The 25,208-nt window shown below is 46.7% G+C and overlaps 1 protein-coding gene across 1 annotated transcript in view; it reads left to right on the forward strand.

Moving 5' to 3' along the window:
* The window catches only part of COQ8A (coenzyme Q8A), a 44,741-nt gene that overhangs the window by 15,857 nt on the left and 3,676 nt on the right, over nucleotides 1–25,208 (forward strand). Inside the window, exons 5-11 of the mRNA XM_074164009.1 lie at nucleotides 6,374–6,448; nucleotides 13,430–13,552; nucleotides 17,543–17,628; nucleotides 18,734–18,874; nucleotides 20,431–20,512; nucleotides 22,007–22,100; nucleotides 22,947–23,088. Coding sequence (XP_074020110.1) covers nucleotides 6,374–6,448; nucleotides 13,430–13,552; nucleotides 17,543–17,628; nucleotides 18,734–18,874; nucleotides 20,431–20,512; nucleotides 22,007–22,100; nucleotides 22,947–23,088 — 743 coding nt within the window. The remainder of the gene's footprint in view (nucleotides 1–6,373; nucleotides 6,449–13,429; nucleotides 13,553–17,542; nucleotides 17,629–18,733; nucleotides 18,875–20,430; nucleotides 20,513–22,006; nucleotides 22,101–22,946; nucleotides 23,089–25,208) is intronic.

A 25,208-nucleotide genomic window follows, 5' to 3' on the forward strand; every position in this document is an offset into this window, starting at 1 on the left:
AGCTCAGAGCTTGATTTGGGATTTTCATTACAATTATGGATCTTGACCTTGAGTCAGAATGAAGTTATACTTTGAATCCTGTCTTCTGTCACCCTTTTATCATATCTAACTGCTGCTGTGATAGTATGGCAAAGAAAAAAAGCTTCTTAAACAGACCTTTTGGATCCATTCAGCAAACTACCAGTAAACAAGAACGACAGAGCTGGCATGGGTTTTCATTTGTCTTAAGACAGCAGGCTGATCGATTCCTGGAGCTTAGTTTTCATATACCTGTTCTGAAATGGGGGGGAAGAAAGCCACTCTCAAGAGGGTAGGGCAGATGATTTGGGAGCGCAGAGTAGAACTGCAGATCCTCATGGTAACACGTACTGAAGTGGGCTGTTTTAATGAGGGAGAGAGTGAAGTGCAGGTTCTTCTGCACAATACTCTGGTACAAATACTCTGGTCCTGCACGTGGCATTTCACTTTATTGAGGAAACTCTCCCTCTGGTTATTACAGTATGGTGTTACTGTCAAGCATAGACAGCTGGAGCAGCTGTTATATTAAGTACTTTTTTCCCAAAGTTATCCTTGCTCCTTCTCTGAACAGTGGTTAAATATAAAACATATCCTTCTGGTATTGATTGTTGAGGGTGGGGAGATGATAACAGTCAAGGTTTGATTTACTTAACCGTTGCTTATAAACCCTTTTCTCCCTGGAAGGATGTAAAGTCTGAGCTTGTAAGATCAAGTGAGCTGAAACCAATGTGAATTTTATTTGCAGAATGGGACTTACTATGTTAAAAAGCAGCTAAATTAACAGATGGTGCTTATCTAGTGTCTTACATCCAAAGCCATCAAAGGACTTTTTTTTGTGTGACTGTAGTGTTTTGAGATGCCAGTAGCTTATCTTGGTGGTGAACAGTCTCTCCCAAATAGCATATTAGGCCCTTGTGGCTCTTGTGCCGCTCTTCCACAGAATTTGATAGAGAATCACACATACAAAGTAGACATCCTTGTGTTACAGATCTCAGAAGAAAGAAAAATAGCCTGTCAAATATAATTCACATCAACTATTATATTAAAAAAACCCAATTATTCTTCCTCTGTGTGTCTCTCTATCAGAATAATATGCACACTAGGAGGAGTTGGGGGGCAGAGATTGATTCTATGCAATGCAGTAATAAGCAGCAAGGGAGTTTTGTGATATCACAAGGTTTTAATGCTGGTCACTTCTCTTTAACCCTGTAGTTCATCGCAGGCACTCTGGCTTCTCAGCGTGCTTGGCATTGCTGAAAGGGAAGCAGGATTCATGATCTGCTTTTTGGAGTAACAAGGCATCACTGTAGAACTAATTGGACTTCTTTATTTTTAAGCCCTAGCAGCACACAGATCTCTGTTGTAATCCAGCCCTGATTTTTATGGAAAGTGTCACAGCACTTTTAGCTGTCATCTTCCGAATTTATCTGAAGCTGCTTGCCGACAGCTGGTGGATGTGAAGTGGCAGATGACCAAATTTTCTGTGAACTTTGAGTTCCAGTACTGTTGCTGGATGCTCCAGCTCTTGGCACTCCAGGCTGTTGCATGAGGAAGGGCTGACTCATGCTTCAATGCAAAATATAACTAACTACCTGTCTTCTCCTAACCTCAGGTTAAAAAACAAAACAAAAAATCCCCACCAAACCAAAACCACAAAAGGAGAGTAAGAAAGAAACGCTTGTTTATAAGCAGCATCTCCAGGCATATCTCTGTGTGTCATCTATTTTTTGGTCTCACCCTTTTCCTCCAGTTGTCTGGTTTTTATGATTTAAATTGCTGGTAAGACAGAGCTCTTGCTTTCAGACTGGTTTGGGGGGGGGGTTTGTGTTGCAAAAATGGTGTTCAGATTCTTCAGTCTCTTGTTTTGCATCCATTGCTTATCTTTCCCTCTGGAATTTTCCTTGCAACAGCAAAGAGAAATACCACTGTCAGTGTGTTGGCTAACAAACAACACATGTGGCCTATAGGTAGGGTTTTTTCAGTTTTAAGAAATCGCTTGGGGATGTTTTGATAGGGTGGGTGATGCTTAAAGATTTCTGGGGGTGTGGTGAGTCTATAAAGTAGTGTGGGCAGTGCCACATGGGAAAGACTACCTGTAAGGGATAATTCTTCATGGTTAGATCTTCATCCAGACCCATATGTGCTTTTAAAGAGCCTCCAGAAGTGCATGGAAAGAGGGTCCCTGTTTATAGTGAGGAAGCAGCTCCTACTTGCTATTTGCTCCAAGTTTAGACTTTTTCCAGCCTGCACATGGCCGTGAGAGAGCCAGGGCAGTTGTAAAACACCGGCTGCTAACTGTAGTATGGCTTTTCCCGACTGGCTCTTACCTGATGAGAAATGTTCTTAAATTGTGTCTTTATGAAGCATTTTAAGTGCTTAAACCAGAAAACATTAGCTGATTTTGAGTGCTGGGGTTCACCATTGACTTTTGCCCATTTTTGATTGCTCTGCAGTTGGTGAACTTTGGCTCGTGGTTGACCGTTTTCCTCTTAGATTGTGAGCAGGGGAAGGTAGTATTTGTGTGTCTCTATTTACTGTTCTCACTGTCCATCCTTTCTGGGCATTAATCTCAGGAGTGATGGAAGAGGTAATGTGTATGATTTTTTTGAACAACACCTGCAAGCTGAGGAGTGAGGCTGATCAAGGGAGTCTCATGAGGGCATAGGAGGCAGTTTCCAACTGAGATGAGAATTGATTTTTGCTTTCCTAAGATCCAACCCAACTTTATTATTTGTGTTCTGTGTTTGTTTTTTTTGTTTTTTTTTTTTTCAGAGAAGGCAAGGTAAGCTTGAAGTAAACTAGGTGTTTCAAAGCTCAGTGATAGGTCAGTTGGAAGTTCCCTGTGCCTGCACAGTGTGGTCTCTCTCATGCATTTCCTTGTCTTGCCTTTTCAGAAACAAGATGTGGGATGATTTAATGAGGGTCTTCAATTACATTATTGGTTTTTGGGAGCCCCTACTGCTGTGGAGGGATGATGGTTAACAGCTGGAAGGAGTCCTTTTGCTGGGGATGTCACTGTTAACCTGTGCAGTAGTAGTGACCTAGCTCTGTCCTTGCTTCCTAGGACATTCCAATGATCAGAATTACGTAGGGGATAGCGGGGTAGGAACGTGATTATTTCCTGCTCTACCAGCTGCCTCTTCGCATTACCCGTGAAATAATTAAGGGCAGGAGGGTGCTCCATATCCTTAAGGGAGTAAAGCTTAGAGCAGGTAAGTTTTTTGTGCACAATTTGTTTCTTGTGTGCTTTGGGGTGTCATCTTCATTTGAAGACCCCAGGAAGTCACTGTGGTAAATACAATGGTTGAGGTGGATTCTTCCCTTACCACCTCCACACCAGTCAAACTAGGATTTGACTCTGATTCTTTTTTTCTTTATTTCCATATTAGAAGAATGTCATTTTAGACTTGGAGAAGATGGAAAGATGTTGAGTAGGGGTAACTATTCCTGGGGTTCAGATAGCTGAATTGCCACGCTACTGGCATGATCCCATTCACACTTGAATCATTCCTCCTCCTGCCTTCGCGTGTTTTTTGTTGTCCCCCCCCAGCATTATAGGGAATGTTGATCTCTCAGCTGTGGTGTCAGGACACTGATATCAGGGGGGTGATGGACAAATTAGTAACAGGAGGCAGAAACACTTGGCCTGCAGAGTTTGCCTGGCTTCTCACCTCTTCTGGGAGCAAAGAACATCTTGCTGGAAAGATTGGAGATCGCTTTCTCCAATGCTTGCATGTAATACTGAGCTAATGTTTCTCTGTAATCAGCACAAGATCCTCTACTGAGCTTTTTTGTCCTTCGTATGTATTTTTGTTTGCTTCTTGCAGCAGCTGGAGTGACTGCTTGTAGCTGTATTTATAGTACTAAATATCATCCTTGATTTTTTAATTTATTTTATTTTTTTCCTTCCCAAGGTTGGAATTGGTAAAGCAGATTTTTCTGCAGTTTTTTGTTCCATGCTTGTTTTGTAGCCTGATGGGTCATCAGTTCCACCCACACAGTTTCTTGATCTTTTCGTTATTTCCATTCTCTCTTCCTTGCATCATTTGACTTTTCTAAGCAGTTTCTGTCTCCCTTAATCATATTCCTGGTTTGTAAGTTTATTATTTTAATGATATAATAAGATCCTTTTGCAATAAAGAAAATTCAGGAAGCTTGTAGTGAAGCCTAGATCTAATGTGATTGTAGCAATTTTGCAAAGAAAATAAGATACCTCAAAGAGCTTAGCTTTATTAAAGTAGCTATAGGACTGACAGCCAGAGGATTCAGATTATCATGTTGAGTTACAAGTGAGTGTGGGTTTCTTCTGGTGAGCATTTAATGCTCAGAAAGCTAGTGGAAATCGATGCCCAGCTGTCTGCAGTTTGCAACGTGTTCTGGGTGGTGTTTGACATGACCAAAACCAGGGCCCAAGTTGCTCCAGGAGAGAGTCTCGCCCACCCCTGTGCTTGTCAGGCTGGGCAGAGCCCATTCAGTCTCCTCTTTGTTTTGTTGTGCCAGTTGCTGAGAAAGAGGATTCTTCCTGAAGAAAAATGAGTCCAGATCATCTCTTGATGGGCTTGGTTTGAAGTGTAACGGGTGCTGGAGATGCCTGGAAAATGTCTGAAGAGACACTCTGCTGGTATAAGACCAAGTGGTATTTTGCAGGCCTGAAATAATCTGCCTGCATGAAGTGCAAAATGCAGGAGTGTGTCTTTCTAGAGGTGCTTGGGGATGTTATTTTCCAAGGTGCTGAACCGTGGCTGTTCAGTGATGCTGAAAATTGTCCCCAAATGATTAATCTTGGAAGAAATACTCATCTTGCAGGCGAGGAAAAGGAAGGACGTCAGGAGTGACTTGTGCAAGGTCAGTAGACTCAGTGGCTCAGAGAAGGAGAGTGCTTTTCTACAGCCTGCAGGTTCTTTGGAGGGATGACTCTTTCCTGGGAGCAGGGGAAATAAGTGTTGTGGCTCTGAACTCTCCTGTCTAGTATTTGCTTTCTGAACCCTGGAGTGTTGGTCTGGTCTGGAAGGTGAGGAAGGGTGGAGTTTTCCATGCTGTTTTTTGTTGGGTGAGCTATGTGTGCTCCAAATGCCACAGTGAATAAAATGCAAGTTAATAAAGGATAAGGTAATATGTTCCTGAAGTTCAGGATCCAAATGATCCCTAGTACTGCTGTTAGTGGGTGGAGTTGTAGTCATGAGGAATTTAGACCATTATTTAGTTCCCTAATTTCATAGTTCTTTTAATAATAGCTTGGTAGGAACAAAGGAGTAAAGTGAGCAACTGAGACTTCTGAGAAGTGGCAGCTTTTTCTAAGCCCTGGATGTTCAGGGAAAAGACCAAGTTTTGGTGTTGCTGTCCCAAAGTGCCTCAAGGAGGGCTTGGGGGTGCTTGGTAAACGTGCCCCCAGTACTGTTGGCAGTGTGGGAGTAAGGCATGGTGGGATGTACCGTTGCCGAGGAGATACGAAAAAGCACCAGCTGTTCTGGTTGCCCATGTTATTTATTATCCAGAAAAATAAATACCTTGAAACTGGGAAGGCAGCGAGATCTTTAGTAGTACAGATTACCGTGTGATTAGATCTAGGTCTCATTTAATCTTTGGTGGCTTTGGTCAGGTTAGTGGAGGCAGATAACGTTTCTTTTGTAGTTGTGGCTTAATCTGTGGCCCTGAGACAACGCCCCAGAACTCACTGCTTGTGAGGGAGATAGTGCACCTGGAGTGCTGGGGTTTGGTCTCCTGGTCCTGCTGTTGCTGTGTGGGGTTACTCCCCGGCGCAGCTCCTTGGAATTGCAGGTTACAACACTGCTTGCATAAGGTGGGCATCGAAAAACATGTTTTGGTTCATGATAGTAAAGGAGTACGTGGAAGTCAGACAGCGAATAAGCAGAAATAAGCCCGAATGCTTAGACAGTGGGGTCACAGAGCCTTGAACTCCACTGGCAGTGGCTTCATCTAAATACAGTTTTACTTCACCCTACTGTGGTGGGGATGAGGAGGATCCTGCCCTTTCCTGAGAATTATACTTTGAGAATCAAGTTTGTGAGATTATTATGTTTTTCTTCCCTTCTAAACTCCATGATTTGAGTCTACAGCAGGACCTCAGCCAGAGCACAGAGCTCTGAGTAGCACTTGGTGACATGCTTTATAAAAGCCAGACATCCCAGTGGCACCCGGCTGGCATGCTGGGCTGAAGGATGGGAGAAAACTGTTCAGTGTCAAACTTGAAGATGACTCCATTGCAAAGGCCAGCATGTTCTCATCAAGCTGTCTTGCTGCTGTGCATTTGACTGTGTGGCTTAAGGTTATTACAAAAAATGCCTCTATATGTGGCTCAGAAGGTTTTTAAATTCTTTTTCTTCTTATTTTAAAGGACTAGCTGTTGGTCTTGGCATTGGGGCATTGGCAGAAGTTGCAAAGAAGAGTCTTAGACCTGAGGAACATGGTGGTAAGTCCTTTCTTCATCCTTATTCTTTTTTTCTCTTTTTTTTTTTTTTTTTTTTCCCAGACAGAGTTTACCTGCATTTGCAAGATTTTGTCTTTTGAAAGCTGAGACAGTGAGGCAGTAAGAATAATGGGGGGATATGGGTAGTTCTTTTCTTTTTAACACAATCCTTCTCTGCCTCCAAGGATGTTCTGCCTAGGAGGAACTTGGAGGATGGCTGCTCTCTTTTAAGAGAGACCACACACTTTATGTACGTGTTAAATGGCAATTATCTACTTCCACTATCTATATTTTTGCCTCCTTCTAAAGTATTCTCATAATAGGTCAAAAGGCTGTGCCGTGCAAATCGACCTGATCCTGTTTTCTTCGCAGCTTGTTTGAAGCTGGAGGTAAAATGTTCCTAAGTTGTACCTGGCCATGTCATGGTAGCTTTCTTCTAAGCTTGTGTGTTGGTAAAATACAGTGGTACTGAGTGGTTGTGCGTGGGTGAATGGCTGAGGGCATAGAAAGTACACGGTGTTCTTTCTAGAAAACATTAGATAACTCTAAAGCTTAGGACTCCATTCCCTTTTTTCTTACCCAGGAAAAGCTTTGGTGGGAAACTGCAAAATGTAAAGTCCTTTGTTACAGTTACTGCAGGCTGTTTGGTCTTCAGCCGGTCTCTCTGGTTTGGTTGGTATGGTGGTGTATTTAGATTATTTCCAGTGGCTGGAGGGAATTAGTGAAATGCTTAAGCACTTGCAGCTAGAAGTAAAAAGGAAGTCAAATCGTTCCTGGTTCAGAAGCATTGCTTTGAGATAACGACAACTGCTGTGTCCTTGTAATTTTACTCTGTGGCCAGTAGTATTCTACTACAGGGCCAGTTTGTGTCTTCCCCCTGGCCTTCTTTAGGGGCCAGGGAAGTATGGAGACTGAGATAGTATGAACCTCTATGCCAGGAGGTACTGGAATGGCTGAAAACTGAAGAAATTTTGGAGGAATGGGAACCATAAAAAAAAATCAACCAACCAATAAAAAAACCCCAAAACCCAACACCCCACCCCCCCCACCCCCCCCCAACCAAAAAACCCAAACCCCAGCAGATGAAACATATTCCCTGTGGTGGGGGGACAGGGTGAAGGCAGGGGTTGTGTGCCACCCAGGGCACTGCTTTTTAATACTTGCATCTTTGTATTCCCTGTACAACTGGGCAATGCAGAACAGTCCAGCAGAGAGAAAGGGTCCTTGGCAAAGGGTTGCTGTTTCTCTCCATGAGCTGAGGTGTTTGAGGCTGGGAGGGTTTCTTTGCTTTGAATTGAAAGCACGCATTCAGGCAAACACGGCCCATCCCGTAGAGAATCCTTGAAGGCTTTTGCTTTCGGTGCTTGTGATGTTTGACAGGTTGTTCATACCTGTTGGAAGCTGATTATTTGCTTTGCTTTAAATGGAGGAATTGCGCAACTGTTGATATTTCTCTGCTTGCCAGATTATTTTTCTAATTGGGCACACCCCAAAGTAAAAACATGAGCTTGTAGAGCTATGGAATTTGAGGGAATAACACGAGCTTTGTTTCTCTTCCTTACAGCGTGAGAAAGGATTTGATTTTTTGATGTTCGTTTGTTTTGTTTTTCTTTAGAGGGCAACAGGCACTTTTTCCTTGTAATAAAGCAATTGCACCTTTAGGCTTTTCTCTTCTTGCTAGGAAAACTATTATTTCCCCCTGTAACTATAATGCGGTGCCAGCAGCCTGCTCTGCAGTCTGGGTCATGCTTTGGGAAGAATAATTTTCTTGAACAAATATTAATTAAAGAATAAGGCAAGCAATGATAACTGCCTACTTCAATGCTAGGCAAGGGAGTTAGAAAATGACCTGGCTTTTATTTTTAGCTGTCTTGCTTGTGTTCTTGGTTCCCCTCTTTGCCATCGCATATGCTTAGAATAATAGCTTGGAGCGGTGGTTACTCTGTAAAGGAGAAGGACAGTGGGACTGAGCATGAGTAAAGAGCAGCAAGTATTGAGTGGAGGCAGAAGTAAAAGACTTCATACTCTCTTGGAGCTTCTCAGGTCAAGTTCACAGGAAGGTCTCCAGGTGACTCAGTTACAGCCTCTAGCTTCTGTCCTTGGATGTGTTTTCCACAGGTTTTGATGGTGGTAGGAAAGGCTGTGTGGATGAGAACTGCCCTGTGTGGGCTCTGCTCCCACAGGAATGTGTGGCAGAGGATACATGTGCAGTTTTCAGTCCAAGATCCCATTTTCTTACTGTTCTTCTGGCAGTACCAGTCTTAGCTGTTCTTGGGGGAAATCTGTTTACATGGGAACCTCTGTATTTCTTTAAAAATACTTCTACACCCCTTTTGTGATTTCAGCTTGAGGCATTTGTGTCCGAGTTTTCTGGCTGCCAGCACCATAAACTTGGGCTTAGACCCATCTCTGAGGATGACATATTGTCCTGTTCTCTGGAAGTTGGTTGAGGGTGTCTTTTCTCTCCCCACTGCTGCAATATTAATAGTAACTTCTTGGCACTTCAAACTTAAACAAGTGGGATGTGTATATGCTCAAAGGCATGCCTAAGAATTTCATGCTCTCATTGGCATCCAGGAGTGACAAGAAAGAGCCTTTTCTTGGCTACCCTCCTCTTGTCCAGTCCAGAAGGTTCCTTGACACCTCGAAAATGGAGCTTGAAACACTGGTCCTTTAGTCGCAAAACCACAAACCAAAAACTCCTGAGCTACAAGTGATCCTGGTGTCAACTCTCCTGCACATTCTCTAGTGACTGCACTAGTGCTGATCTGTCTTTTCCTGCTCCATTTCCCTATCCTTGTTTAGTAGCCACAGGGCCCTTCTCTCTCTGCCTTGAATTATCTCTGTTTCTATAAACAATTCACTACTTAAAGGATTTATCCTAGAACAAAAAAGGCTGGTGCAAGAGTTTGTGAATTTTTCCCTTCTCTATCCAAGCCTGATGTCCTGGACATAAATTCTACTGCTGAATTCCTGTGACAAGGTGCAGGGATTTTGGTGTTGTGGTTTTTTTTTTTTTTTTTTTTTGTTTTATTTTGGGTTGGTTTTTTTTTTTTTCAAGGGCTTGGGGGCCTAATGCTGCTCTCTTTAAGTTGTTTGGTTCATCATATTTTTTAAAGAAGAGGATGGCTGTACTTGATTTCCAGTGGGACTTTTCTTGGCTGATGTAGCCAATTAAAAATAACCTCCTTGGTCACTGGTGACCTTGATGGCAGTCTCAGTATTTGGAGTGCGTATCTAAAGTGCAAGGCTGACATGGGGTGAGAATAGGAGGGTAGAATAAATTTCCAGGAATAAAAGTGAAAGAGTGCCCAGATAAATAGCTGCCATTACTAGTAAAGAGATTCTGGGTTCAAGGTCAATTTTGTAACTTATTAATGACCTGTACTGGGCAGTTCTACTGGGCCCTCTGCAGATGCCAGGCTGGGCAGAGCCCCGAAGGGCTGGCAGCTGGCCTAGGTTTGAATGTAAAGTTGTTCCCTTATGAAAAGGAATAATGCAATCTCCTTAAGTTTTCAGTCGTAAGTGCATTCAGTGTTCTTGTCTCTTCCCTTGGCCCCAAGTTTGAGTGGCGAATAGTCCTAAAAACACAGGCAAAGCCTGGTGGCTGGTTCTCCATTTGACAGTGGCCAAGGAGCTGGAAAAGCAACACCACAGCTGAGATGCTCACAGGTTTGGAATGGTTAACACTGATTCTCTATTTGGAAAGGAAGACGTGGGTTGAGCACTCCTGAGGGCATCTGCCTCTGCTGGGGAAGAGTTGATGGTCTCCAGGCACCGTGGCTGCAGGAGCGTTTGTTTCTGAAATCTCCTTTTTGCTGTAACTTGTTTAGATGTGATTTCTATTTGCCTTTTTTTCTTTCCCTGAATGAAGCAGGTAAACAACCCTAACTTTGTGATCTTAAGATGGGGAGGAAATTGTTTGTAGCATCGAAAGGTATCTGCAGTCTTTGGGAAAAACGCTTAATGAATATTGGCATATTTTTTCATGGACTTGTGCTGGATTTCATCCCCGCTTTCTTTCCGTGTAGCCTTGGAAGCCTCTGTTTTCTTTTTTTTTTTTTCTTTTTTCCCCCCCTCTTCACTTTCCCTTTACATGATCCTGCTTTTGACTCTTGTTTTCAGGTCACCTTCTTGTTCATGCCCACTTTTAGCAAAGTACGTAAACAAGGAACAGCTCATCACATGCTTGGGGGCTGGATCACCTGGTGATTAGGTGGTGCCCCCATGGGCTTGGCTTCAGTGAGAAGCACACCAGGAGAAGAGGATGGGGAATGCCTCTTGTTTGGGTCTTTCTCTGATAAGACTTATCTAAAATTGTCAGGGCTCATTGGCTTCTGGAGGTGACTTTAATCATTAACTAACTCCTTTGTCCTGCTGCAGACTCAAAGGAGGATGTTTTTCTGTGGAGGAAGGTAGGGCTTTGACTTGGGACTTTCCCTAGCTCCTGTGTGTCTGATGGAGCTCGTATGAGGGATTATTTGCCTCATCATTGCTAAGGACAGATTTTCCCTGATGGGATTGTTGAGAGCCAGAGCTCTGTTAGATCGCTCCAAACACTCTGCTCTCCACAGCCAGCTTTTCAAGTGGGCAAAGCCATATCCTTCTGCCCTGGGATCCAGCCCTTCAAGACCAGGCTGGATGGGGCTTTGAGTAACCTGGTCTAGTGGGAGGTGTCCCTGCCCATGGCAGGGGGTTGGAACTTGATGATCTTTAAGGTTCCTTCCAACCCAAACCATTCTACGGGCAGCTCTACATATTCAGTCTCTCAGACTCCTTACATCCAGGATCCAGAGCAAAATGTGCTCTGGGAACTCCTGTGTGTGAGGCAGATGGTGACTTCTGGGCCCCTCCTGCTTCTCTGCGTCCTGCTCTCAAGAGCAGGATGGTTGTCCTGTGTACTCCTGCCTGGTGCTTTTGTTCCTCTGTCCTTTCCATGTATGTTATTTACTTAGGACAGGGATTTGTGTAGATAGGTGTTCCACATGCAGTGCTATCTTGCTGCCCTCCCACAAAACAGGTAAAGGAAGGAGAGGGGGGGCTGAAGGAGAGGGGAGGGCAGTGCTTGTCATCTCTGTGTGCTGCCAGTGGTATTGCTTCTCTAGGGAAAGCTTTGTAAGCAAGGGCAGGAGGGTGTCTGTCAGATCAGTAACACGCTTAACACCTCGAGAAAGTGCTACCAAGTTGTGTGATGATCAGAGTTTAGACAGCAGCTACTTCAGTCTGACTCAGTTCTTTTTCCTGTCCCCTGGCTGGTCTGAGCCCCCTCTGTGCACCTTCCCGAGAGCCAGCTGGAGATGGAGAGGATCTCTCGCTGCTGGAATCCCTATATGACACACCAGTAACTTCCATCTGCCTGAGATTTTCAGGGCTGTTGCAGCTGCTGTGCCTTTTAGGCCCTGCTTGTTGTGTACGGGGGCTTCAGCTGCTCTGTCCTTAGTACCCTTTGCTCTGAAGTGTTGGGGGAAAAAAAAAATGTAGCTCCAAGTTCAGCATACCAGCCATGGGGCCTGCAGCCTGGCTGCAAGACCTGACCTTCCTCCTGCTTGGCTCTCCATCAGCAGGAGCTGATCTGCAGCCCCAGGAGAAGTGGTTGACGGGTGCCTGCCTGCCTGCTCTGTCCCCGCTCTACTGGGAATCGCCCTGGAGAAGGAGTTTTGGGGCTTCTTCTCCCAAAGGGGATGCAATATGGAATCAGGGTCTCCTTCCCTCTACTTCTTAAAAAAAAAAAAAAAAAAAAAAGTGGTGAGGAAGTGCCTCTTATGCCACATAAAAACTTGTTGCATACTTGGAACTGGTGTGTAGGTGGTTGCAATGACCACCTAGTGAGCCTGTCAGACATCAGGCTTTACCCGTTCTTGGGGACAGGAATGTGTATGTTTGAGTACATATATTTTGGGCCTTGTTCTGTGTGAGCTGATGAGAATAAGGACAGAAGGGTTTAGTCTTCTCCCTGCATGGCCTCTATGTGACTAGTAGACTAGAACAAGTGACTGGCTACATTGACATGTTCTTCTGTCTAAAGGCAGCATCTTTCTCAGTAGGAAGCTGCCCATAAGAACGTGGCAAGGAATGTCACGCACATGTGAGGATGTAAAAGGAAAAAAGGTTGGCAATCTTGACAACAGGAATTAATTTCCTTACCAGCATGCTTATCCAAGAAGAACACGGTTTCACAGCTGGACGACTCCTGTGAGGGGTCTCTCCAGCCTCCCTGGATTTGACTAGCTTGATTAACCTCATCACAAATTTACAATCTGCTGCTTTCTCATAATCCAGTATGCAGCCGTGGTGTTTTGGGGTGATGGTGTCGGGAAAATTTGTTTTGCCTGTGCATCGGGAGACAGTAAATTTCAGTTTGATTAGAAAATAATGTTATTGTGGGCTTGGAGATGTGAAAGTTGCATCTGCTCTCTATAGGTGCCTAGTGCATACTCTGGATGTGCAATTGGACAGCAATATATGTTTATGTATTATGAATTTATGTGTTTTGGGCGAGAATTATGGGGTGTGAGAAAGGAGGTTTTGTCCTGGTGTGAATCCCTGCCCCCACCCTAAGAAGTACCAGTGCGTTCTCAGTTGATCCCACTGTACTGTCAAAACTTTTGACCATTCCTCCTTGCTGTGGCTCACCCTTACTGCTCCTGTGAGGCTATGGCCATGCTGCAGCCTGTGCTGTGGGACTTGGGAGACCTTCATGTAATGTTTTAGGCTGAGCGAGTTCAAGCACCAGCATCCACTCAGGATCCTAGAGAGTTTGCACAGCCTCCATGGATGTCTGTGCTGCTGGGACTTGCTGCTGCTGGCCCTTGAGCCAGCAACGTCACAGTCAGCACAAGACACGTGTGTCCAAGGGGGTTGCAGTGAAGGCACTGAGTGTAGTCCCAGTTTGATTTCTCTGGGGAAGGACAAATGTGGACTAATACAATGGAGTGGGCTCACAGAGGTAAGGGTGCTCTTCATCTATACGCTTTCTCTCCTCAGGAAAGAAGGCAGTGATGGATTCCAGCCCGTTCCTGTCAGAGGCCAATGCAGAAAGAATCGTGAGAACCTTGTGCAAGGTCCGGGGAGCAGCACTGAAGCTGGGACAGATGTTAAGCATCCAGGGTAAGTCGTAGCACAGGTCCTCAGACCTGTCTTCCTTAGTGCTGCCAGGTGGGGCAACTGATTTCTTGTGAGAAGTAGTCAGCTCTCTGGCATCGGTGTCAAGTGAATGTGGATAGCCTAGACGAGTGGCTTCCTCATGTGAGGGCAGTGATGGAGATATGTTTGATTCAGTTCAGTTTAATCCCAGTACAAAATAACTAGATATGTGCATTATAGCATCACTTTCCCAATGTCCCTGTTGTGTCAGGCACACAAGTGAAATTGGTTGAAAAGAAAGTGAATTTTAATGCTTGCGTTAAAAGCAATTGTGGAGAAGCAGAGCCACATCACACTCTGTACACAGGTGTCCTGCTATAAAGGAGGAGAACGATGACAAGAACATGATCCTGTTCTTTGTTCACCAAAAGTGGTCAAGGTTATATCCATAACCCTCTCCCACTGCATCATGTTTATGGTTTATGTGCTTGTTGGCCCTGAAGCTTTGCTGGGAAGGCCAGTGCAACTGATAAGATTATCAGGTATAAAACACTTGTTTTCATCTCGAGGAGACTTCAAACTGGCACTTAACTCCATTGGGCTCTGAAGTCAGTGATCACAGGCGAAGGCATGAGTGGCATCAGGGTCTGCACTCAACTGTCAGGTTACTCCTGGGACATAGCAGGTGTGCTGAATTCAACCTTTATCTGGACCTCTCTGTTTTGCCTTCCTACCCAACTTGACAGGGAAGGAAAGAACCAGCCAAAAATAGCTGTTACGCTTGCTGGAAATAGCTTTCAAGATGTCACTGAAACTGAGTCAGTGTCTGAGTGTTTGAAGTACTCGGCTTGCTTGGCTTGTGCTTCTACTTGAATTTTTGTAGGTGCTGACTGATGAGGCTGGATCTGGTATTGTATTAAATACCTTGGTCTAGCCAATACAGCGAGACCAGCTCACTGTTCCTGAGAGTCCTGATTGTGGCATTTCATTGTTCTTCATTCGCTAATCACTTGGTTTAGGTGCGTGCCGGGCTGATGGCAATGCTAACAAAGCCTTGTTAAAGGCTGCCACCCAGATGCTGTTTTATTACCCTCTAGAAACTGCCAGGTGCCAGTGACTGGTGGTTGCCAGTGCAGGTCCAGAAGGAACTCCTGTGCTCCTGGCTTTCTGTGGCCAGTGCCTCTGGTATGTGGGGTGAGCAAGCTATGTCTGGAAATCACCTCTGAAGTCAACTTGTCTACCATAGGTGGAGATTTACTTAAAATTCTTCGGATGTTATTGAGTTGCACCTGACGTGTGCCCAGAGACTGGTCACAGCTGCCCAAGGCTTGGATGGGCGTGAAGATGGAATAGCTGTGAAAGGCCAGCTCTGAGGAACAGAAATGCTCTGGATTTTTGACGCTTGCCTGCTGTCTCCTAATGTTACTGAGGTCTGGCAGGAGTGTCCAACACTTGCCCATTGACTTCACTTGGGTGTCAAGAACAGACAGGCCTTCACCAACCTCCGTGGCACTGCCCAGCCCTCGTTTGACTCTGGTGACGAGTGCATGGGGTGCTGCTAAGCCTGGCAAGGACACAGGCCTCTGGTAACCTTGCCGAGGGACAGTTGTGGTGAAATGGGTTAGACATTTCCAGCAGTGCCGAGTATTTGGTTCTTGGGAGGGCTTCATACATTTCCTGCCACTTCATGGGCTTCTCTGTGACCTGCTGAGTCTGAATTGTCATCTTCTATTAACAGGGATGTGTGCTAATTGAGAATGGGGTCTCTGTGTTGCTTCATCCAGGTGCAGCTGAGCACCTGGGAGCTAAACCACCCAGAAGTTACAAAGCAGTGTCCTTAAAAACCTTGATGTCTGCTTCTGGGGATGGGTGGATTTGCTGGGGACCCACACCCCTGAAGGTGATGCACAGAAAGGATGCCAAGGACCCAAAACCATCCCGTGTCCCAGTGTGTGGCTCTGGATGGTGTTGGAAAGGCAGCTGCGTTTGCCAGTTGAGAGAGCCCTGCCTTGACTCTTGCTTCATGTTTTCATCCAGCCTCATCAGTTCACCACAAAGACACATAACCTTTTTCATCGGCGTGTTGTAGGCCTTGTTTTGTCAGAGCTGCCTCTGCAGCATGCCTGATTTTTAACATCGCTGCTGAGTTTCTGTACAGTCGGTCTGGACTTGTAGGTTTCTTGGCTATTTGGTGTTGTGCTAATGAACAAAGCAGTGGTGGTCACGCAGCCCCAGTTAGAATGCCCTCTCAGACTAAGGGCTGAAATACCTTGTGAAGTTTTCAGATGTCAGCAATAAGAAAAATAACAGAAGGAGATCCCAAATGCCTGTGGCAGACCCTGGTACCTTGATGCGAATGGCTTTTTGGGAGCAGGAGTCATTTTTAGTGAGCCTGTTCTCTCTCTACACAGTCATCCTAGGAGGTGCAGGTTATCGCGTTACAGCAGGATGGCTGATACTTTCACGTACCCTTGAGAATAGTTTTTATAATGCTCAGAGGCTTGGCAGTGATACACCACCGATGATAGAGCACAAGTTTGTTTTGGTGTCTGGAATGCACGTGCAAATGCGATGTCAAGCCTTTCTGCAGGGTTAGAACGTCCCAACGGGAGTTTTACTCCCTGCTCCTGCAAAGCCTGTTAATCTCTGACTTGCAGTGATGGAATGGGAGCTCCTCTTAAAAGCTCCTGGTGATTCCACAGTGGGATTTTGTTAGTCCTTTTAAATGCTGCTTGTGGCTTCAGTGGGAATTTCTAAACAACACCGAGTGTTAATGTCATGTCTCTGTATTACGTATCTTTTTCATGCCGTTCCTTTCCACCCCTCTTCCCAGCATTCTTAAGGGAGCTGTTTGTTTCTTGTTTCCTGGGATAGCCTTATGGTTGCTCATGCATCTGTAAGTGCAGAGAAATGACGGATTTTTATTTGAATGCCACAAGTGCAAGTGGAGATCGAGTTTTCAGGATTAAGGCTGGTAGCCTGGGCTTTTCTCCTGTGTTGGGAGAGCAGCTGATAAATTTAAGTCCTCCATAAGCCTTTATGAAATGAAAAGTTTGCTGGAACTGGTGGTTTTTCTCTGGGCTGTTGTAGAAGCCTTTGCTCAAAGGAGAGGACTAATCTTTCAAGATACCCTTCCCGCTCCTCTTTCTTATGAGTGTAAATATTTGCTTGCTAAATCCTTCTGACTCTTAAAATAACTTACTTTTGGCTCAGCTGTGTTTTCTTCTGCCCACTTGTAGCTGCTTTGCATTTGGGTAGTTGTTTACTGTAGCAGATACTGAATCTTGATTCCTCTAAGAGTTGGATGCTTGTGTAAATGATGTTTTAAACCATGCTATGAACTTGGGAGCGGAGGGATGGCTCTCCATGGGGTTCCTTCTGTGACCTGTCCTTCCATGACATGGTGGCCTCTCCTGGAGCTGTGAATGCTGTGCTGCTCTCAGCGAGAAGAAGGGGTGGTGGATGCTCTTGGGTTTGTGCAACCTCCCATCCCACCCGAAGCCTCTAAGTGGTGTCCAGAGCTGCCCCCTGCTCTCTGCAATGCTGCCGGGGAGCACTATGACAACTGATGCTTGATTCTAAAGTATAAAAAGCTTCTCAGCATGCTTTCTAGTGTGTTTGTACTTCCTCTTTCCCTTGAATTGGGACGGGGTGCACAGAAACTTTCTCCAGCTACAGCAGGAGGGTGGCTTAGGAGATTACCCATTAGGAGATGTCTGGGTAACACAGCTTTTTTTCAAGAATGAAAAGGAAGGAGCAGCTTTTTCCCTTTATTTTGCTACTTGTGCACAGGACTTTTGTTTGTCTCCTTTCTAAAGCCTCAGGAAGTGTGCCTCGGCGGCTGCTGCTGAGTATGAAGAGTTTCTGAACTAGAATTATTCCCAAAACCTTCACTGGGATGTGCTTTGGGGGCAGGACAACCCGGCTTGTCTGAGTGCAGGTGTTTCCTTGTGTGCTGAAGAACTGGAGAATGCAGTGCCCATGCTGACTGCCGTGTGCTTTTTCCCTTGGCAGATGATGCCTTCATCAACCCCCATCTCCAGAGGATTTTTGAGCGCGTCCGTCAGAGTGCTGATTTCATGCCGATAAAGCAGATGACGGTGAGGAATGTTCCTTCCTGCTTTTCAGGGGAGGAGGGAAAATAACAGAATAAATGTCACTTGTGACATACCCCAGTAAGGGACATGGATGGGGATTTTAAAGAGTAATCTTTCAATAAATATTGCATATTTTCAATTGTGGGTGACATCTGATTCCTTATCTCAATTATGTGCTGCCTTTTCTCTCCAAAACATTGAAGTTCAGCTCTAGACAGAGGGAGAAATGTGGGGTTTTTAATGTGATGAGACTATGCTGATGGAACAGGATGTTGCACAGAAATATGATTATAGGGTCTTGTTGAATGTAGGCTCCTCTTCTCTTTTCTCTCTCTTAGATGTTAAACCAGTGTCTAGAATTGCCTACATCCCATTTTAGAAATAGATTTGCAAGCCTTAGCCTGATGGAAAATTAACAGCAACTTTGTCCTTACCTTTTTGGTTAAATTTAACCCAGCATTAAGAAGAACCAGAACGAAGCAAACTAAGTTTGTTTTCCCCAATGTACATGTTCTATCTTTCTCTCTATTTCCCTCTGTAAATTAAGATGTGAAGGGTGATGCAAAAAGGAACTGCCAGCACCACTTATCTTCTGAGAGACACTGAGCAGAGCCAAGACTTAAATATGGCAGTCTGGCAATGTAACAAATAAGCTGTTAAAGCAGACTGGGATGTTTAATTGTCAACATTGCCTTAAAGAGAGTCACTCTTGCATGCCTGGATTGCTTCTGCTCAGCTTGGCAGTATGAAGAAATAACGAACTCCTTGCACGTTTTCTGGAAGATAACAACAAGTAGCATCCAAAAGGGGATGTTTGTATTGCTAAGGCAGCGGTGTTTGTGCCCAAGATCTCTGTCCTTTAGGTGAGAGCAGCAGAGCCTCACGCAGATCTGATCACCATCTGATCAGTGCTGGGGGAGCACTGCTGGTTGGACCACACCTTGTGATGGTGTGTGACAATAAGGAACAGAATATAGTCTAGAAATCAGGGTATAGGTACTCAGAACTGCTATAGGCTGTGTGAGTCACCTTAGAGGAACTTGATTTCCAATAGCCAAAACCTTAAGTCTTTACTTCCCATGCCCTGATGCTTTCTTTTTATTTGTAGAAAACTCTGAACAACGATCTTGGCCCCAACTGGAGGGATAAACTGGAGTCCTTTGAAGAACGCCCCTTTGCTGCTGCTTCAATTGGTCAGGTTCACCTGGCACGCTTGAAAAATGGGAAAGAAGTTGCCATGAAAATCCAGGTGGGCTTTACATATCAGCTTTGTCGCTTGTCTGTGCCCCATAGAAGGGCAGGGGAGCTGTATAGTATGTTCACTGTGAGATAGATGAGAAACATTTTAATGCAAGTGAAAATTTGGGCCCAGCAGTATCTTACCTAGTGCAAGCAGAAGGGAGGGACAGAAAAAGTCCTGCAGCTTGAGCCAGTATAACCACTGCAGCGTGGGGATGATGGTGCTGAGGGGCTGCTTGGACTTGTAGGGCTGTGTGCAAGCGTCCTGTCTGCTCCATAGGTCAGAGCCCCCTCTGGGCTGTTCACGTGCTTCTTCCTGGCCACAGCCCAAAGGTTAAGGACGACAGGCTGAGAGAGTTGGGGTTGTTCAGCCTGGAGAAGAGAAGGCTCCAGGGAGACCTCATAGCAGCCTTCCAGTACCTAAAGGGGCCACAGGAGAGATGGGGAGGGACTCTTGATCAGGGAGGGGAGCCATAGGACAAGGGGGAACAGTTTTAAACTGAAAGAGGGGAGATTTTCTTCCCGATATCTCATCTAATTCTTTCCTGTGAGGGTGGTGAGACACTGGAACAGGTTGCCCAGAGAAGCTGTGGCTGCCCCATCCCTGGAGGTGTTCAAGGCCAGGCTGGATGGGGCTTTGAGCAACCTGGTCTAGTGGGAGGTGTCCCTGCCCATGGCAGGGGGGTTGGAACTCAATGATCTTTAAGGTCCCTTCCAACCAAAACCATTCTATGATTCTGTGACTGAGCAGTGGCAGTCTTAAAACCCAGGAAGGTATTCACCAATTCACACTAAAGCTGTCAGCATCTTCAAGCAGGTATTTCTAACAGAATTGAATTCTGGAGCTGAACCCCCTTGTACAGCACTGTTTATAATCCAAAGGAGTGAAGTCCCTTTCTGACTGATCTGGTCCCAGACAAAGTAGGTCATCTGGTTGGTGGTTTTTGTAAAGTAGGGAAACTTTAGAAGCAGTATGGATGGGTATTGGGGTCTTAAGCCATTTGTGTCCAAAGTACTCCCTGAAGTTAGGCCAACATAAAAGCAATGGGAAGTTAACCTGTAGCGTCAGCACATATTCTGTTCCACAGCAGTAGAGGCTTGATGGGCAAGGTGAAAAAGAACAGGAGGAGGCACCTTTTGCTAGGACAGGGCTGGGGCCTCACTGCTTGCCCTGCTGCTGTGGATGAGACACTCTGGGGCTGTCAGTGGCACGTGCTTTCAGCTGTGCTGGGGACACGACCGACTGCCATTTCTGTGTGTGTTGAGATTTGTGTCTGAGAACCTTCCACGTGTTGCAAGAGTCCCTGTCAGATGACCTGAAGAGGCCATTCTGGTTGTAAGGAGCTGCCCCTCAGCCTATTTCTCTGTCCCCAGTTTTAGATGCTGGGCTTTAAATAAGCTTTTAGAGGGGCGTGTGGCTTGGGTATGCCCTGGTTCGTTGCCAGGCTGTAGGTGGCTGTGTTGTGGGGGTCAGGGGCTGTTGAGCTGGAAAGTGTTTGTTTTATCTTACTCTTTACAACCGGTTCATCTAATCTTAACACTGCCTTCTCCCATTCTGTCCTGCAGTACCCCGGAGTTGCCCAGAGCATCAACAGTGATGTGAACAACCTAATGACTGTCCTGAGCATGAGCAATATTCTCCCTGAAGGTAAAAAAGACAGAGACCCTTGGCAGGCCCTGTGTTGCCACTGGCACATGTTGAGTTCTGCTAAACCCTTTCAAGCAGGGCATTGCCTGCTTCTCTCCATAGACTGGAGGGAGGAAACAGCCTCAAGGAAACAGTGAAAACGACTTAAGAATTGCTAAAGCTGCCCAGGAGATCTGCAGAAAGCAGGAGGGGCAGTGGGTGCAGTCAGTGTGGGCAAGGCCAACCTGGGGAGACATGCTGTGCTCCCCCCTCCTGCTGCAGAGCTGCCACTGCCTTTGCTGGGCATGTGCCTGCTCCAGTATCCGCTCAGGTGCTTTTCCTACCCTACTTTGTTGTTTCTTTTTCTGGCCACGAGTAATGTGCACTTGCCTCTGAGTGCTCTTTATGGTGACAGACCCATAGAGACCCTTGGCAAAGTATAAAGTGCCGGGGTATGCTCACTTTTGATAGCCTTCTAGGCAGTGTTCAGGTGAGGTACTCCTGTTTTGTCCCTGTTACTTTCTGGTACGTTTGGCAGAACTCATTCTTCTCTGTGTTTCCTGTAGCCCTCCATGCCTGCCATTCACTGTTCTTCCCAGTCGGTCTCTGTTCTTCCCAGTCGGTCTCTGTTCTTCCCAGTCGGTCTCTGTTCTTCCCAGTCGGTCTCTGTTCTTCCCAGTCGGTCTCTGTTCTTCCCAGTCGGTCTCTGTTCTTCCCAGTCAGAGTTGTGAAGAGGTGGAGAACCGTCAGACGTGGAGCTTGCTCAGCTCAGTGTCTTAGCACAGGGATAAGTCCCTTTTTCCCACAGGGAATGCAGGACTTAATACTCCTTTTTCCAGTTATCTGCCTGCAGCAGCTGTAAATCTCAGTGGGATTGTACAAATACTGTTTTAAAATCAGGCTGGGTGCTGAAAAAACCTGGGACTCTTCTCTGTGGTGGCTGGGCAGGGCCCTGCAGAGGCTGCTGTGGTCCCAGCTGTGTGTGGCCCAAGAAGTAGACTGGTGTTTGTTTTTTTTTTTTTCAAGACTGAGAAGACTGGACTTGGTAACTCAGGCCCTGCCTAGGTGCTGCTGCTGGTCACTCTTAGTCATGCTGACTGTTTCTGCCTGCCAGTGGCTGCTCCCAGTTGTAGGCAGATATGGTTTGGAGCCTTTTTTTTTTTTTTTTTTTTTTTACTGCTTTTGCCCAGGGTGGTGTTTGGGTCCTTCTGCTCCTTGGTGTGTGTGTCTGCGCAGCCATGCCAACACCAGGAACGGCAGTTTGGGCTGTGGGGTGGGAGCCGGGGGAGGATGGAGCCCTGCTGTAGAACTGTGTGGATGTACCTTGATTTAGGAGCAGCTGCAGAACCTGTATCTAACTGGAAATACGCTCTGGCTCTCTGGGGCCTCTTGTACTCTTCAGCTCAGAGTTGGCTGGATGAGCAGGTTGCTCTTCAGCTACAGCTCTGGAAAGCTTAGCCTGAGGGGCTCCTTTTTTTTCTAAGCCTCTTCTCTTCTCTGCTGTTTGACTTTCAGGTTTGTTCCCTGAGCACTTGATTGAAGTCCTGAGCAGAGAGCTGGCCCTGGAGTGTGACTACCAGAGAGAAGCTGACTGCGCAAGGAAATTCCAGTACGTTTAGACAATTGCCTTCAACCCCTCCCATCTGTGTGTGTGTGTGTGAAACACAGGAGGGGTTGCTTCACCCCAGGGATGATGGGGAGATGAATGCCCTGCTCTGGGATGTAGCACAGGGGAAAGGTGTGTGTTTGTGGCCTGAGCTGTCCTCTAGAATTGCCACCTTGTCTCAGTCAGGTTTGTTTTCTGTCAGCTGGAATATGACAGTGTATCCTCCCTCCTTCTGCATGAGCCTGGCCGTTTTGCCACGTGTGAAGGTACTGCAGATTGAGACTACTGAGAGAGAAAACGTCTCTCAGAACTACTGAGACCAGGTTGCAGTGCTGTTCTGGGCAGCCTTATCTCAGCCTGTTGTAAGCTTCTCCCATCCTTTAGTCTGGGAGGTTCTTCAGCAGCTTTATAGAGTAATTAAGACCACTGGTACTGCCTGTTCCCTTGCCTTACGCTAGCTGCCGGGTCCAGATTGGTTTTACATGAAGGTTGGACCAGGGAAAGCTGCTGGAGGCTGGATGTCCCTCCTGTCCCTCTGCAGAACTGCCCCTGTAGCACTGTTCCCCTTGTAAAAGGCCCTGAAGTGGGGTGAGCAGAGGAACCCCTTAACGTACCCTTCCTAATGTTGCTGCTCTGGCCAGAGATGTGACCTCAGGAGCTGGCAGCCACTGTGAGCTGCATGGTTTCTGGTGACTTGATCTCTACTGTAACTGCTGAGGGAAACAGCTCCTGGCAGCCACAGCCAGGGTGTGGGGAGAGGAGATGTGAAGGGGCTGTGTGAGGTGTTGCAGAGGGGCCTGGCTGCTCTCAGGGTTCCTAACCTTTTCCTCTCCTTTCTCCATCCCCTAGGGAGCTGCTGAAAGACCACCCCTTCTTCTACGTCCCAAGAGTAGTGGATGAGCTGTGCAGCAAGCACGTCCTGACCACAGAGCTGGTGTCTGGCTTCCCCTTGGATCAAGCTGTCGAGCTGAGCCAGGAGATTCGAAATGAGGTACCATGGGTGGTCTTGCTTCTCCCCTTGCTTGGTGCAGTGCGCTTGGCCTGCCTGATAGCTGGTAGATCAGGGGTTGCTTCATGGAAGGGCAAACCCCAAGCAGTGTGATGTGGAGCTGGAGTTGGGGACTGCCTGGAACCTCTTGGAAGATGTCTGTATAGGGAATTTGGCAGTGATGCTGGAATCTCCCAGGCTGGTCTATCATAGAGTCATAGAATGGTTTGGGTTGGAAGGAACCTTAAAGATCATCAAGTTCCAACCCCCCTGCCATGGGCAGGGACACCTCCCACTAGACCAGATTGCTCAAAGCCCCATCCAGCCTGGTCTTGAACACCTCCAGGGATGGGGCAGCCACAGCTTCTCTGGGCAACCTGTTCCAGTGTCTCACCACCCTCACAGGAAAGAATTTCTTCCTAATATCTAATCTAAATCTTCCCTCTTTCAGTTTAAAACCATTACCCCTCATCCTATGGCTCCACTCCCTGATCAAGAGTCCCTCCCCATCTCTCCTGGAGCCCCCTTTAGGTACTGGAAGGGGCTTTAAGGTCTCCCTGGAGCCTTCTCTTCTCCAGGCTGAACAACCCCAAATCTCTCAGCCTGTCCTCATAGCAGAGGTGCTCCAGCCCTCTGAGCATCTTCGTGGCTCTCCTCTGGACCCATTCCAACAGGTCCATGTCTAGGCCTTGCAGGCACCAGCATTCAGCAGGGAGGGGGTGAATAGCAAGGGTGGCTGAAGGGCAGGTAGCCCAGCTGTGTAACTCCTAGATGCCCTGTTTCTGATGACCTTAAGTTTGGGAGATATTGTCAGCTGGGGGAGAGAGGGGTCTTGTTTTATTTATTGTCAGCTGCTCTTTCGGGCAGGAGCACAGAATCATCTCGGTGTGAGTGGCTGAGTGTCATCTCCTGCTGTGGGACTGACCTGTGCTGCTGGAAAAGTACCTCTGGGTAAACAGGAGAGGGAGTGTGGGGACTGGGAGGCGTTGGTGCTGAATATAGCGAGGGATTGGAGTGCTGTGGTGGGACAAGCAGCTGCTGTGGCAGCAGAAATAACTGTCCTGGTATTTGGATTTGTTGTTGCCTTGGTGTGAGCTGTCAGCTGTTAGGAGGTCAGTGGGGAAGAGGGCAGAATATGTTCCTCTAGATAAACAGATCTCGGCATCACATTGGACTTGAAGCTACACCAGAGCTGGCTGCCTGTCACCCCTGAGCTGCCTGTTCTTAGGGCTCAGCCCCTCCGATGAGCTGCTCTATCATCAGGTCTGCTTTAAAAAGGCTGTGAGGTGGTGTGTTGCTGCAGGAACAGCCTTCCTTTCCTTAAGTGGCTGGCCCGGCTGACCCACAGCCTTCTGACCCAGCTGGCAGTGTCCTCTAGCAGGGTCTGGCTCGCGTTTGGTGCTCCCCTCCCTCTTTGATATGATGTTTCACTCGGCTTTGCAGAAGATGAAGAGGGGCAGAATGAGGCTGGCAGTTCTGTTGAACAGGCTCCAGCTTCAGTATCCTCACAGAAAAGCTCTGCTGCAGTGTGGAATTCGGCAGTGGGCTCCGCAGGGACTCCTATTCTTGCTTTCCCTGTGCCTGTCAGTCCCAAGGTGTGGGTCTGCTGCTCCTCCATCAAGCTGGGTCAGTGCTGAGCCCAGCAGAAGACTTGGCTGAGGAGTGCATGGTGTGTGTGTGTGTGTCTCTAGTGAAGACCCCTTTCAGTTATGGTTTGGTCCTAGCTCTGTATGTTGTTTGGCAGCTTTAGTGGAAGAGATCCTCCTCTTCGCTTTCTTTGGGCCTTTAACTTAAGGGCCTTCAAATGCCCTGGGACATCATCTCATTTCCCCTGAGTCGCACTGGCTTCATTTTGGCCAGGGTCCTGCAGGACGTTCCACCAGGGTAGGCTGTAATGCTGGATGTGAAGATGTTCCTTTGCTCTCAGAGCAACAACCGAGTGCGTAGTCAAAGCTGGGAAGGTGAAAGGCAGGACCAGGACACAGGTACCACCTGCAGCTGGATGATCCCTGGAGCCTGCTGTTCTCAGCTGCCAGACAGGGGGTAGCAGCTTCACTGGAGGCACATCCAGGGCTGACGTGGATGATGTTCAGCTCAGGCTGAACTCGCACAGTGTCTTGTGC

This window comes from Numenius arquata, chromosome 2 (assembly GCF_964106895.1).
Source record: "Numenius arquata chromosome 2, bNumArq3.hap1.1, whole genome shotgun sequence".
Classification (NCBI taxonomy): Eukaryota; Metazoa; Chordata; class Aves; order Charadriiformes; family Scolopacidae; genus Numenius; species Numenius arquata.